The sequence below is a fragment of the Sparus aurata genome, chromosome 2, assembly GCF_900880675.1.
Source record: "Sparus aurata chromosome 2, fSpaAur1.1, whole genome shotgun sequence".
In the NCBI taxonomy this organism is placed as follows: Eukaryota; Metazoa; Chordata; class Actinopteri; order Spariformes; family Sparidae; genus Sparus; species Sparus aurata.
The window spans coordinates 31,412,023-31,426,566 of record NC_044188.1 but is presented as its reverse complement, the minus strand read 5'-3'; the positions used below and the strand labels follow the sequence as shown (position 1 = coordinate 31,426,566).

The following is a 14,544-nucleotide window of genomic DNA, read 5'->3' as shown; positions in this document are numbered from 1 at the left end:
ATGCAAAGAAAGCCTTGGTATGTCACATTGCTTTGTAGTATATCCCTCTGATAACCAACTACTAATAAAGTGAACCTGGAGCCGTTAGTGGTCACTCAGCATGAGCTTGTTTCCTTATCAGTCAGTGGCAAGGGTGAGTGTGAGGATGAGCAGCTTGTAGAGGTTGATATTGCACCCAGGGGTGTGACTCATTCAGTATAATAGAATATAATAATATGATATTTATAGCGGTATGTAGTACAGCAGTGAACAGCTATGTCACCAAACAAATTGTCACATTTCAAATGAGGTGAGACTTCCTGGATAAACATCATGGGGCCAATATCAGACTGATATCTGACAGAAAGTCCTGTAAGTCCTTCAAGGATGAAATGTTAAGGGATCAGTCTCCAATTTGCTTCTTCTGCTGAAGTTATAGCTCACTCTTGAGGACCATATGTGGGTTTGCCTAATATTAAAAGTAAAGGCGCACTCTGTATTTCTGGTGAAGAAATGTTAATGAGAAAAGAAAGATCTTCACTGGCTGATTTTCTTCTGCCCAAACAAATTAAAGAAACAAACCCTCTTTGTTTCCTTGACCCTGGACCCTGCCACCTTTCCAGCTACAAACAGTGGTGTTCTGGGACCTTATCATTATTATGATGGATTAATATTGACAAATATTAAAATGTGTTAAATATTTCATCACTTGAATTATGTTTCAACCTCTTGCTCTAATCCACTGGTTAGATGCATTAGCATTACTTATCCAATATACCTTTGCATTTATGGAGCTGGAGAGCTTAGTCCTCTTGTTTGTATTAAATCAAGGCTAGCTGTGACAGATGACATGAGATGTGCACGCTCTGTCATGAGTACATCATCTCATTGGACAACCCCCTGTAGCTGTGTGTGTGTGTGTGTGTGTGTGTGTGTGTGTGTGTGTGTGTGTGTGTGTGTGTGTGTGTGTGTGTGTGTGTGTGTGTGTGTGTGTGTGTGGGGTGTGTGTGTGTAGTACCTGATCAGTGTGTTGCTGCCAGAGCCCTCAGGACTGTAGTACAGAACATTCTCCAGTGACAGAGAGAAGGACAGGCCCTGTGTGTCTGAGATGTACAGGTGTGTGACGTTGTTCAGGTGGTTCACACACACAAACACTTGGTCCTCTGATGCGTCTGCTATGTAATACTCCTGTTAGGAAGAGAGGGAGAGAGAGGAGGTCATCCTCACTTCACTGAGCTCCTTCCTGATTAGACTGAGGGTACACTTAAATGACAGGATACAATGTGAAAAGACTGGATATCACTGTGGAAACGTGGACTTTTCAGTGAAGCGTAGGCAGTTCCTCCACCTAAATCAAGAAATCAATTGTATAACATATTTTTAGAAAGGGAAACCATACTGTTCATATGTAGTTTGCTTATTTCACGTAGTCCACAGTGTACTCAAACTTTACAGGACGGCAGCAGAGCTGTGACTCATGCCTCACTCCACAATGATCCATTAGCATAGTCTTTGAGTGACGCAGAGATCGAAAAGTGGCTGAAGGTATGTCAATCGCTGCTCAGCGGTATATACCGATCCCGAGACTGGTATACCGATCCTTGGAGTGGTATGTCGCTGGTATTCCACCGACACATGACAGTATGTGTCGCCTGAGACTGTTACGCCATTGAATGACTGTTGGATGGGTAGCGTTGACTCGATAGCAGAAACTTTGACCCAACCAACCAAACAATACTGACAGGTTTCCTTTATAAGGAGAACACAGTAATGCAGTACTTCATATAAAATCTACATCGCGGAACATTAACCAGTGTGGCATATTATGTATCGTGTTCACTGTACTTTGAATGACCAGAATAAGCTTCTAATACAGGAAAATATGACTTGCATAGACATTGGGATATTTTGTCAAACATGGTGGTTTTAGGGTTTACTGTTTTACTTCTGGCAGATTGTGATAAGAACCTGTAGATCCAGCGTATTAGCCTTTGGGCATCGATATACCAACTGATCCAGTGGTACAACCCTTTGGGTACTATATTGGCTAAATTTGGGTCTGCATCTATTTGATTCACCTTTCTCTTTATTAGCAGCTTATTCTGGTCATTCAAAGTACAGGGAACATGATACATAATATGCCACAATGGTTAATCTTCCGCAACGTAGATTTTATGGTTGGTTGGCTAAACGTTTCTGCTATCGATTAGTCAGACTGGCTACGGTGGCTGGGATAACATTATCCATGTTAGCTAAGGCTAGCCCTTCCATTAGCTTTGAGTAGTTTATAGATAGATCATTATCATATCGCTAGAATCCCAAGTCTAACTTACTTTATATATGCCTACAACATAACATACAACAGAAATGCATATATTCCTTTGTTTACTGCAATGTGTTAAGTTAGCATTGTCAATAAAGACTCCAAAAATGTATACATTTACAGCAGTACTTGCTATGTAACCAGCCCAGTGGCATTATATTTGTCATATTCATCAGGGGGCGGTACCCATCCAACAGTGGCACATACTGTCATGTGTTGGTGGAATACCAGCGGGATAACAGCGACATACCACTCCAAGGATCAGTATACCAGTCTAGGGATCGCTATATACACCGCAGAGCAGCAATTGACATACCTTCAGCCATTTTTCGATCTCAGTGCTACTGTAATCTTTATCATCAGTTTAATTCTCAGGTCTAATACCTTATAAAGCTTTGTACAATACACTGTGGAACCAAAACAAAGAACACCACAACAAATATATCTTAAGAATAAACAAACAAGCAAGATAATGAATCTGATCAAACATTTCATGCCACTGAACAGTTTTTCACACATTTCTGACTGTACCAAAAAAGTACTGAGGATTGATACCTACATCAATTAATCATTTAGTCTCCTAATAAGTAGGGCTGGGCGATATGGTCAAAAGTGTTATCACGATATGTTTTTTATATTGATCAATGTTGATAATTATCACAATATATATTTAACAATAATAATAATGTTGAATTTACAGTTTTAAGAGTATTCTCCTTAGGACAGAACCCAAAACAATCCAGAAGGTTAATTATGGTTTATAAAATACAGTTATTTATTGTCAGATACTAGATGACAAACTAGAACCAACCAACCAAATGGCTTTATGTTAAACACTGAATAAATAAAAGTATAAATATGTACAACAAATAGCTTGTTTCAAACGTGTCTCAATCATTTTAGAGGTAGTATACTGAACTGAACATTGATTAAAGAAAATAATAAAAGTTAAATGTAAGGATGATTATGCTACTGTATCCTGTGAATACTGCACATTCTTGAGGCTTCATCAGCCTCCTGTTATGGAAGACTTGATGTGGTTTGGACGTGCGACCAGACCACATATCATCTCTGAGCAGCTGCTCCACCTTTACCCTCCACTCTGGGCACAGCTGAGGGACTGATACTGTACTTAGCATCCATGACAGCCATTAGCTTGTTGAAGCCCTGTTTTTAAACGGTGCTTATAATGGCTGATAAGCAGCGGAAATAGTTGATTGTTGAAATGAAGTTTGACTAATAGAGGCAGTTGGGCCGGTCTGTTGGCTACTAGCGGGGAGGCTGACACTAGCATGAGAGCGCAAACTCGTGCTTTCTGAGTTCTGTTTGGGACAGTAACTGTTGAGATGATGGAAGAGGTTGGTGGTCAGCGACACATTTTGCACCTAATGCTGGTCTGTCATTTGTCAAACTTCAGGTAGGAGAACTATTTCCAAATAACCGAAGTGCTGTAACCTTTCTTCGGTTCAATTTCTTCATCTTTGTCAGTTTCCTCGCAGTCGAGTTCGCAAGTCGGACCACTCGTTTTCTTGTGTCAGCTCAACACTGTCGTTCTGAGTGGGAGGGGCCAGAAACATGCATCCACCACATGCATATGTTTATCTGCTGTGGGATTGCCTGTTGGTGTAGTGTTTTAATTGAAAATAAAGGTCATAAATCTATCATTGTTATTGTGGAAAATCTTATTGTGAAAATGATCGAGATCGTTTAATCGCACAGCCCTACTAATAAGACTTTCTGAAATCCTTAATTTCTGAATTATTGTTGAAGTAAACATAAGAGAGACTTACTGTGATTGGATGTCGAGTCATAAACTGGGCAGCTTTCATTGGCTGGCGGTTGTAGGAGACCCAGAGCTGAACAGATGAAGGTTCGTGGCTGCCAAACAGTTTCTGGAGCGGCAGAGCACACAGGGAAAGCACAGTTCATTCAATCATTTATGTCAAACCCTTCAACATTTCAGCAGCCAATTGACTAACACGCTGAGAATTTGTGTTTCTCAGCAGCTCGAACTTGGAACCGACTTCAATATTGAGAAGAGACTTTGGTTATCTGGACTGTCCTGATGATGTTTTTCTGTCTTAATATCCCAGTGGTACAGAGCTTGACAGCTAACTCAGAAAACATTAAACATCCTGACTTAAAAAGGCTCCAAGTAGGATACAAAATGTGTGTGTGTGTGTGTGTGTGTGTGTATGCGTGCGTGTGTGTGTGTGAGCAAAAGTGTGTGTAAAAGAGACAGAAGAAGAGAGACTCTCTTTATTGTCATTACAAATACATTAGAAGCCAAGCTGCAGGAGGGCCCACAGCTTTGATCTGTTATGAATTACAAGTTTACAGATGAGACAGAGTGGTGTGTGTGGGGTATACTCCGGATTTTCATCAAAGTGGCTCACATTGTCATTTTAACCATAACAAACAAATGACACTGCCCACTGTACACATGCACAGTGATGGCATGATACGTATACTGTATGAAGAGTGGCACATACCATGGATTAACATGATTTTGTGCCATTTCCAAATGATGCATGATTTCGTTCTGCCTCTGATCCTCCAGTAGAGGTGGTAACAGAGTCACAACAGAAGTGAGACGACCTCTGTGTCAATGTAAGCCGGCAGCGCAGGACAGGGGTGGGACATTCTGATGGCGTTCACAGTCTGCAACTATGAAAGCCAGACGGCTCCTGCAGTTGACTGGAGGTGATTATGTAACGATTTGGAGCTTAAAACTTTAGCTCATCGTGTCTTTGTCTCCGTCCACTATTGTGTACTTGTAGCTACTGTCTCAGGCAATTTATATAGAAAAGAATCACCAAGTTTAATGAGGAAAAGTTACAGTGACAGTCAGACCTCCTGATGGTGATTATGTGATGTCATTTAGAGCTTTTTAGATTTAGGACCCTCCCCACCATGTATGGTGGGTCATGTTCTCAATCATAATATAACAACTTTATAAAAGCATCCATATGAGCATAAACAGTCAGCAGATACTTTATTAGATTTATTTTTTAAACTGGGGGAATCACATTAAAAAACACACAGATTTCAATGTCATGAAGTGTACCATCACGCCTCCTTTGGTTCCACAATGTATGCTTGCTGTATGAAATGACAAACTGTAGCGGCTTTATGTCGGCACTGCTTCAGTGTAAACATACAATGGCGCCGTAAGTCAAGCCTACGTTGCAGCGATATTGCAGAATCTCTGTGTGAAAAGGGTTTTTATCTGATTGAGTTTTTCTAGAAAGCTGCACACAGAAATGCCACGGGCCAACCAATAGGCCCCTTTTGAGCAGTATGCTTTGAGCGGGCACTGCACTAGTGTATACAGTTAAGCAACAGTCAGATATCTGTCTGAGCCCTGAAAATATTCAGTGTTTTAAAAAAGCTTTTCTGACTCATTTCATTCCTGGAATGCATCGTTACGGACAGAACGGGACAAAATCAAGAAAGAAGTTCTCTTTTCAGAGGCAGCTCAGCTCTCTGGTAATGAACCATGTGCTTGAAGTGACACACTCTTTTTATCACCCACAATCAGCAAGTTGAGTTCAGAGGAGTGTGCAATTCACTGACATCATGTTACAGGATTTTTCTGGGTCACGAAGGCTCAAATTTTGGAAATTCGGTCTCTCCTCTCCCACGTTCACAGATTGAAAAAGTGTAATTCAAAGCCTCCAAACTTCCTTATTGTTTGAATAGACCAGCCACCTGTGCCTATTAAGGCTCCACTCTGTACTCTAATTACATTGTTACAGTTTTTTCCTCGCTACCTGTTCCATTTCAATCTCATCCCTCGCTCTCCCAGCTAGAAATGTATTCAGTGACTGTGGCTAAGTTAAAACTAAAAAGGGAGCCGAGCAGCTTCATAATTTTACTTTGGATTAGCTTGGACCACCCTGTTTGAGGCTTTAACAGCAACAGCCTCTGAGAGAGAGAGAGATTTAAAAAAAACGCTAGTGAGAAAGATGAAGACAGAAAGGACAACAGAGAGTAAAACCAAGAAAGATCAGGAGAGAGAAGCTGGCTTTAGAAATCTGTAAATTGAAGTAAAACAAAGAAGGCAAACAGAAATCCAAAGAGTCAAACTGTACAACCACTAATCATTCTGCCCTGGATGTTAGAATTAGATTCAAATACTGGTTTGATGAATACAAATGACCAATACTGAACTTTTATTGATAATCACATATCAAAAGAAACTCTATTTCCACAATGCCTTTTTTTATACTATTCCTTTTAAAATATTGATGGTTTTGGTTTAACTGGTAGATTTTACTAAATCTCATTTAAGTCTTTTCACTTCAGAGGAGCTGCTACTCTTCTGGTCCTGTATAGTAGTGTTACAGTACAATAGTTTACTTCTAACAGCTTTCCTGTGACCCTGTGTGGCCGCTGGATTTGCAAGAAGATTGGGATCAGGCGAGAATCCAACCCTTTGCCCGACTCAAAACTGCAGTAAAGACACTAAGAGAAAGCTCCCCCTGTGGAAACTGTATTGCCAAATCTCCACCTATGAACATACTTCTACCATTGAACGATATTAGAGTTGTATGTTGCTGGAAAAAATTGACACTGAAATATGATTTTTTTTGGTGATACCAAAAAACAGCTCTGCGCAAAAAGTTAGATGTCAACTTTATTAAATTCACAATATTCAATAGGTGTATTAAAGAAAGGAAGCATAGCTATATTGTGGGTCTGAGTGTGGGATGCAGCATTCAATCCACTTGTTAAAATGATTCTGTTTGGTTTTCCCCACAACCACAAAAAGAAAAGCTGGTCACTGACCAAAGAAACACTGGCGGCTCTGATACACACTGGCTGTGCACGCAGAGTCTACATGTCACTCGGCTGTGTAACTGTGTATCCATGAACCTCTAAACTGGAGTCAGATGTGTTCTGGGAGACAATTAGTCACTGAAAATTAGAAGTTTTTCTTTTGTATCAAGCAGCAAAAAAAGCTGCCGCAAGACATGTTTGATTTCATTCGCACCAGTGCACGTCCTGCATGCGCACATAGTGATGTTGATGTTTAAAATATATACTGTGCAGCTCTACATGGTACATACTAGGGGCAGACCCGATATTCTGCATTTTTACAATTATCAGTGTCAGTGATTTTCATGTCTGATTGCAGATTAAATTAAACCTTTTAAAATGCAGAATGTCCTATCTCAGTTAGTGGTCACCACTCAGTGAACTGTCTACACCTAAATGATGTCAAGAGTAATAGCCAATCAGCACTGAATAATCTGAACTTCCTTTCAGAAAGCATCAACTAAAGGAAGTGAAATGACAACATCAAGTAGAGGATAATGGATACTGAAGCAAAGCACCTCCAAAATTGTACATAAGTGCAGTACTTGGGTATGTTCCATCACAAGTTTTATTTTTCCTGTAAATTTGTATCAGTTATCGGTCTCCTGGATTACTAATAGTAGGTATTGTATCAGCCCTGAAAAAAACATTAAGGTCAATCCCTCCTATATACGATCATATCAGCCAGCCATTGTTGATGGAAACCGCAGCAAGTGATGTATGTCATTTCAACCAGAGAAGGTATCTTTCAGTGCATCAATGTTCTAGTCTAGTCTACTGATGTTACCTACACTGCTCATGGTTAATAGACGGCACTGTTGTTTAAAAAAAGAAAATACATTTTCATGCCTGACCAGTCATAATATCTTGTGCATGATAATAAAGACTTTGTTTCACCAAATTATGCTGTGCAGTCCTGTCTACTGTGATATTTGACATGCTGTGAGATGGTAACTGTGAAAATGTAATACCTTTGCACTTCCAGGTATTTCAAATATGAAATAGAATTTCAGAACCTTAACCACTATGACTTACAGTACAGAATGATCTAAGTTGATTTTGTTTTAACCAAGAAAAACTGTAAACAGTCTAATTATTAAGCTGGACAGCCATATGGCCTGGCACTAGATATGGTTTCACCCTGCTCTGAGGAAAACACTGAAAGTATTTCCATCAATTTCTCTACCATTGTAACATACCAGTGCCGTTTTTTTTAAAAATGTTCTTAAAAAATCTGTGTGTGTGTTTTTGAAGGATTTGTGTCCATCCTTGAGTGCCTGAGCATCCACAGTCTCCAGCAGAGCATTTCAGGCTTTTCCATTCAGTCTATTGATTTATCTAGCGTAGTGCCCACATCGACTGTGTGGTGTGATGTGAAAGCAAAGCAGCACGCAGACAAATGGAGGGAAAGAAGAGAGGGACAAACAGAGGTAAAGCACAGAAAATAACATACATACACAATAATAACAGTACAGAAACGCTCAGAATACATGGTATAATGTCGTCCATTAGTCAAGAATTTGAACATTAATGTGCATTACTACCACAGTGATAAATGATAATAAGCTATTCCTATCCATTGCAACTCAGAAATGAAGTGTGGGTTTGGAACAGAGTTTTGTTCTGCCGCTTATATAAACTCTAATCAAGGTTTTCAGGTCAGTTTACTTTGTGAGTCAAGGGAAAAGTGGACTGGAGAATGTCTATTATGTATTTTCACATGTAAGTGGCATGGCGATTATATATTTTTCCACTGAAACCACAGATTGCACTGCAACGGCAACTGTAAGTGAGCCACACATTCCTCGCTGGGCTCATGTTCTCTCAAACTGATCCTCTCTAAAAGCTCAAATCCCTGAAATGAGATGTGGTTCTAGGGCCTCAGATCAGCTCAGCCCGGGTGGCAAACAGACACATCATCTTTTGAATGTAAAAACAGCATTCTACATACAATATTCTATCCAAGGAATGAACTATGCAATACTAAGTCAGATGTTTGTGTCGTGCTCATAGCAGACCATAAAAACTCTGGAAAAGCATTTTTTTAAATGAGGCTGTTTCCTTTAAGAGGGTCTCCACTAACTGCAAGTCAGAATTTAATCTTATTCTTTAAAATAACACAAGTGCAAACATGTGATGAGTCTACCCAGGAAGGTAAATACCTGAGATATCTGACACAGCATACACACAGAAAATGTTGAACACTGATGAAACCATCAGGGGAACTTTATCTTCATGGCAACAAGTGTGAAGATGTGTGTCCACAGGGCTCACTGACAATACTGTAGTGATGCCAGCTGGATAGCAAGGAACCTGCGTGGTTCTGACCGACAGCAGCTCAATGTACAACATTGGGAGTATTTGCTGCTTCATTGCCAACAAGATGGCTGAGCTGCTCATCCAGCTGCTTTTCCTCTCCTGTCTGGACTGCTACAACACCTTCTTAGCTGGAGTCCGCCATCGACCACCAGATATAAGTCCAGAAGTCTGGCAGCAGTCACGGCTGGCATGTTAACTTTCAGTCATGTAAGGGCCACATGACCGACATGGCAGCTAGCACTACCGTTAGCAAACAACTGCATCAAAACACAATACAATGGACAAATTTCAATAGGAAATGATAACCAAGAATATGCTGGTGGTCTTTTTACTGTTCAATCAATAACTACTGAGCTATGCCTTCTTCATCATCTGACATCTCTCCAGACAGACAGTCTGAACAAAGCTGTTCAAAGGCCTTTACTGGGAGACAAATCCACACAGTAAAGAGTTAGAGGAGAATTCTGCGACAACACACCTGTCATACAAAAACTGGAAATAGAGGACCCTTAAAAAACTACTGAACTAGAAATTATGTTCACATGAATATTTGTTAAGTATAATTTTGTATATTGGAGGGTATGAGGATTCTTTGTTGTGTTTCTTTCTCTTAAAATCATCATTTGTACATTTGATTTTTGTTAAGTTGTTTTGCATTTGTTGGAAATCATGGTGGTAAGGTTCAGTTTCATCAAAACTAAGGGATGTTAAAGAATATAGAAACGTGATGGCAATCGATAACAGTTGAGATTGGTTGCAAATTGTCAGATCCATTGGCACTGTATGCCTCAGAGCTTATCAATTCCCTTTATGCATATTTTCGGACAGTTACACATTGTAAAACTTGCAACATGAAGGAGTCGTAGCAAAGCGAAAGAGCATGGCTTCATTTTGTGAGAAAACTATGTTGCTGTGGTGGGAAATGTATACGGCAACATCTCTCTCAGAAAGATGGGCTTAAATACCATCGTTTGACATCCCAACTTAGAACTGTCACTGCTAAAAAGGCAGCACATCCGTTACAAGAGTAAATATCCCATGTTATAACAGCACGCAGGTACGCTAAGCACATTTTTTCCCAACAGAAAACTGATAAAGAATAATTAAGGTTAAGAGTCGGACCGATCAGCCAAATCAATAATGGCACTGGTATCAATAAAATCGTACCAATTCCCATCGCTAAATGCATCAGGGTTAGGGTTAGGCTAATAACAAGCTTTTCTGTGTTTGCTGCTGCTGTAAAGAGTCACAGTCATTTGTCACAGACAGTTTTCAAAGTGTTATGGGCTTTTTCGCTGATAAACTTTTATCAGTGCCGAGTTAGAAAAGCTAGCAAAAAGTAGCCAACCAACGCCCGCAGCTAGCTCCGTCCATCACACAACCCTCACCTTGCAGACCGTAGCTGACGCCTCAACAGTCGCCCCGTGGTAAAGTGCCAGTTATTCAAACAGAAATAAATCACATTTTTCTCCCACACTGTAGTATATGGCATTCAAACTGAATCACACACATATGTCTTCCAGAATTAATATGAACCTTCCTACACCTACACAAAAGTGCTTCCTTAACATTTCCCTGTAACCCAAATGGCCACACAGTGAGAGCTCCACTCCCACACAGTGAACGGCCACAAGGTGACACTTGTTAATGACTGGCCCCGAGGAAGAGCGCACATTCACTGCTGCCTTTTTTCTTTTTTAACTGACATTTTATTAAAATGAAAGGTACCTGCACTGACACCAAAACAAGCTGGAAATGTCAGAAGCTAAATCCTCTGAGGCAAAGTGCCTTCTGCTTGTTTCACCCAGCTGCTGTAAAGTTGAATGCTATATGGCATTTTTGTGTTTTACAGTTTAGACAACGAGGCTCCCTCTGTGCTCTATCCCAGCCCCTATCTCAGGGATCATCTGTTACATATTCATGACTTCTGGCCCAGTGCACCTCAGGCGATGCTGTTATTCACACAGGCTCGTAATACAACATAAAGCAGACACATCTTTCATTAATGTCTGCCATCTCTCTGTTCAAGAGGATCTCAGGTGCCTAGGTAGATGGTTTAATGTTAAAGTGTTTTTGTCTTTTGGCATGCATGTGAGATTCTTTACTAATCACAACTAGGTGAAAATGCTCCTCGTCATGCTCTGCATTCACACAGCAGTGCACTTGGGTTTGTGTAGAAAGAGTTAAGAATTCTGATGAATGGTTGTAAATTTGATAAAGAATGGCTTAAAGATAATGTGAGTCCAGACAGATAGTATTCAGTAGCTGGCAGTCTGCAGATAGGGCTGGGCATTATAAATAATATCACTATCAAGATTAGACTACAGTATATATGGTGTAAGATTATGGATATGGTTATATGGTGATTTGTGTTGTCAGTGTTGTCTTTTCCTGTTTTTAAAGGCTCATAAGAGTCCAGTGAGGTCATTTCCTGAACACACCAGACTGCTCTACACATTCTAATACTTTTACCCACTTTTATCCACATTACCCATAATTATTGATCATAACTCTCCTTGTCTTAGTATTTAGTGAAAGCACCAAGTCATCTCTACGACATTGTTGCAATATCAATATCAAAGAAGGGGCTACTTTTTGATATTTGATTTTGTCACTCAGTCCCAACATTTAAGTGCTCTTGAGAAGATTTCAAAATTTAGAGATATACATCTCCATACATCCTAAAAATATTGTGATATTATTTCAAGGCCGTATCGCCCAGCCCTATCTGCATGAATTCCACTCAGAGTATGTAAAGCCCCCAAACAGATCAGAATCCCCGTATGTAGCCTAGGAGCCAAAACACAGGGCAGACACATTTCGTAAAGCCTTTCGATGTGAGTACATAACTAGAATGAGGAGATCTGCATCTTTAACTCTAGTTTGTAACTCAAACTTAAAAACAGTTGGGGGATATGGCAGGAGTTTTCAGGAGTACAAAGTTATAAACCAAAGAGAACTGTTTCAGGAACTGCAAGTAAGCAAGAGCTTTAGAAGCCACAAGAAAGAAATCTGCTCTTTGATGGGAGGAATCATTCCTCCTCCAATCCCCACTTCCTGTTTTCTTCTCTCTCTGTCCCAGACGTTCTTTGCAGGAAATCTGTGATCTAAATGAGAAGGAATATGGAACAGATAACTGTGGAGAAAGGGGATGGGTCTTATCGACATCCCCATTACATCTACTAAGCCAGTTATCTTTCCTGGGTCTCCTCGATGGAACCAGAGGCTGGGCTCTTTAAGGTCTGATTAGCACTCTATTCCTCAGGATCCTTATTGTTAGATAAAACTCTCCGTTTCTGGCTCTTTAATTAGCTTAAGCAGCTTGGCACTGCCAAAAGCACTTGTGATATTCCATTATTCTAATCCTATTAGCACTAGCCAAAGACAGAAGAGGAGAGAGATTATCAGAGAGTAGACCACCAGATTTATTCTTTTTATAGCTAATGAATACTGAAGAAAATACAGTTAGCTCTGCTAGTTAGCTAGTAGCAAGCACTAAGTGGCTAACAGAGCTGATGCTTCATGACCAGTCAGTCTGTATCTGTTCCATTTCCTCCTGGACGTAACCATTTCTAGAAGCCCCAGAGGCAGTGGGACTGGTCAGTCTGACTGGTCTCATCAGCTCTGGAGGTCAGACTCAGAGCTCAGAGAGGAGGGAGGTCACAGCCGGGTCAATCACCACAAATGTAAGTGAACCCTGGTCTCTAATGCTGAGAGGCTCTCCTGGTGTGTGTGTGTGTGTGTGTGTGTGTGTTAAAGGAACAAATCCAATGTAAAGAATACTCATTAGCCTGACAGTCACACTCAATTTCTATTTTGTTTTCATTTAGCTTGATGTTGTTCCTTTTACAGCTACATCACCCAGGCCTCTCACGGAAGCTGTATATCTGTATGCGACTCCAGCTCTCTGAACTCTTAAGTCAACATTAAACTCTCTGAGCTTATCTGGCTATCAGTCATTTCTAGCGTTTCCCCTGACTTCCTTCATCACATGCTGATGAACTGTGCCAGAAATGACCGTCTCTGAGGAAACACTTCAGAAAGAAAACCCAAACAAGCAGGCCGAGTGTTACCAGTATCATTTTGCCCTCTTGTGCTCAAAAACTCTCTGTCTTTTCCATGTCAGGATGCCCCAGATGGATCAGTATTAGGTCACAGACTAATTTGAGAAGGGTTTGTTCTCCAATCTACTTACATTTTTGGATGGGATTTGATTTAGAACAGTGGTTCCATCTGTTCCGAAAGTATGGAGACATTGTTAGAGCGAGTGCAAACCATCATCTGTACTGAACATGAAAGTTGCTTTCTTGACTTTGGAAACTGTTTGATCAAATAATCTCAAGTAACTCACACTATGCCTCACTTACCTCACCTATGAGGTAAGTGCAACTGCAAGTGGCTCAAACCAAGCAATCTGACTGGTCAACACGATATTAAGAACGTGCTGAAATCAGCATGACAGCACACTTTACTTATCACTGAAGACATCACTCCACCATGTCCATGGCAACACTGAAACTGATAGAACTGGAGCAAAAGCCAGTACATCTATTGTTGAAACAGGTTGTGAATTGTTTGATTTTCAAATCAAATATCAGAACCTAAACTTCACCAATGTTTTTGCAGAGGCTCTACAACAGATGCATATAAGTAATTAATCTGATAAAATAAAATAGGTCTTATTTTCTATTAAATCAGCTTTCTTTAATTAATGTGATTTAGGTTGCTGCTGTGAGATTGTTGCTAGACTGCTCTGTTAATACAGGCGCGTGCCTCCATGGTGCACAGTGAGCTGGGGAAACTCAGAGTCTGAAAATGTTGCTTTTGAACGGCTAAACATCGGCAAATATGGACTGAGGCAGAATATTTCTTTAGAAGAAATCATGCTACATCCTCCTTCAGATGTGTCAGTGAGTAGGGCGCACGGTTATATCATCTTAATAATGCATGTGAACTTCACGGTTGTAGTAAGTAAATCAGTTGGTGGAAGAATATTTATATCAAGAATATTTTCAGCAGATATCTTGGTTATAACAGGACTAAGCTAGCAAGTGAGTTTTGTGTTTTGGGCCCGACTCAACAGGGACGAGAAATTGTTGATA

General features: G+C 40.3%; 1 protein-coding gene across 2 annotated transcripts in view; it reads right to left on the bottom strand.

Annotated features, from left to right (window-relative positions):
- The window catches only part of sorl1 (sortilin-related receptor, L(DLR class) A repeats containing), a 97,775-nt gene that overhangs the window by 42,286 nt on the left and 40,945 nt on the right, over positions 1–14,544 (bottom strand). For both annotated transcript variants that reach the window (XM_030392810.1, XM_030392818.1), the window contains exons 7-8: positions 4,093–4,194; positions 998–1,167 (exon numbers count right to left, since the gene is read on the bottom strand). In XM_030392810.1, coding sequence (XP_030248670.1) covers positions 998–1,167; positions 4,093–4,194 — 272 coding nt within the window. The remainder of the gene's footprint in view (positions 1–997; positions 1,168–4,092; positions 4,195–14,544) is intronic.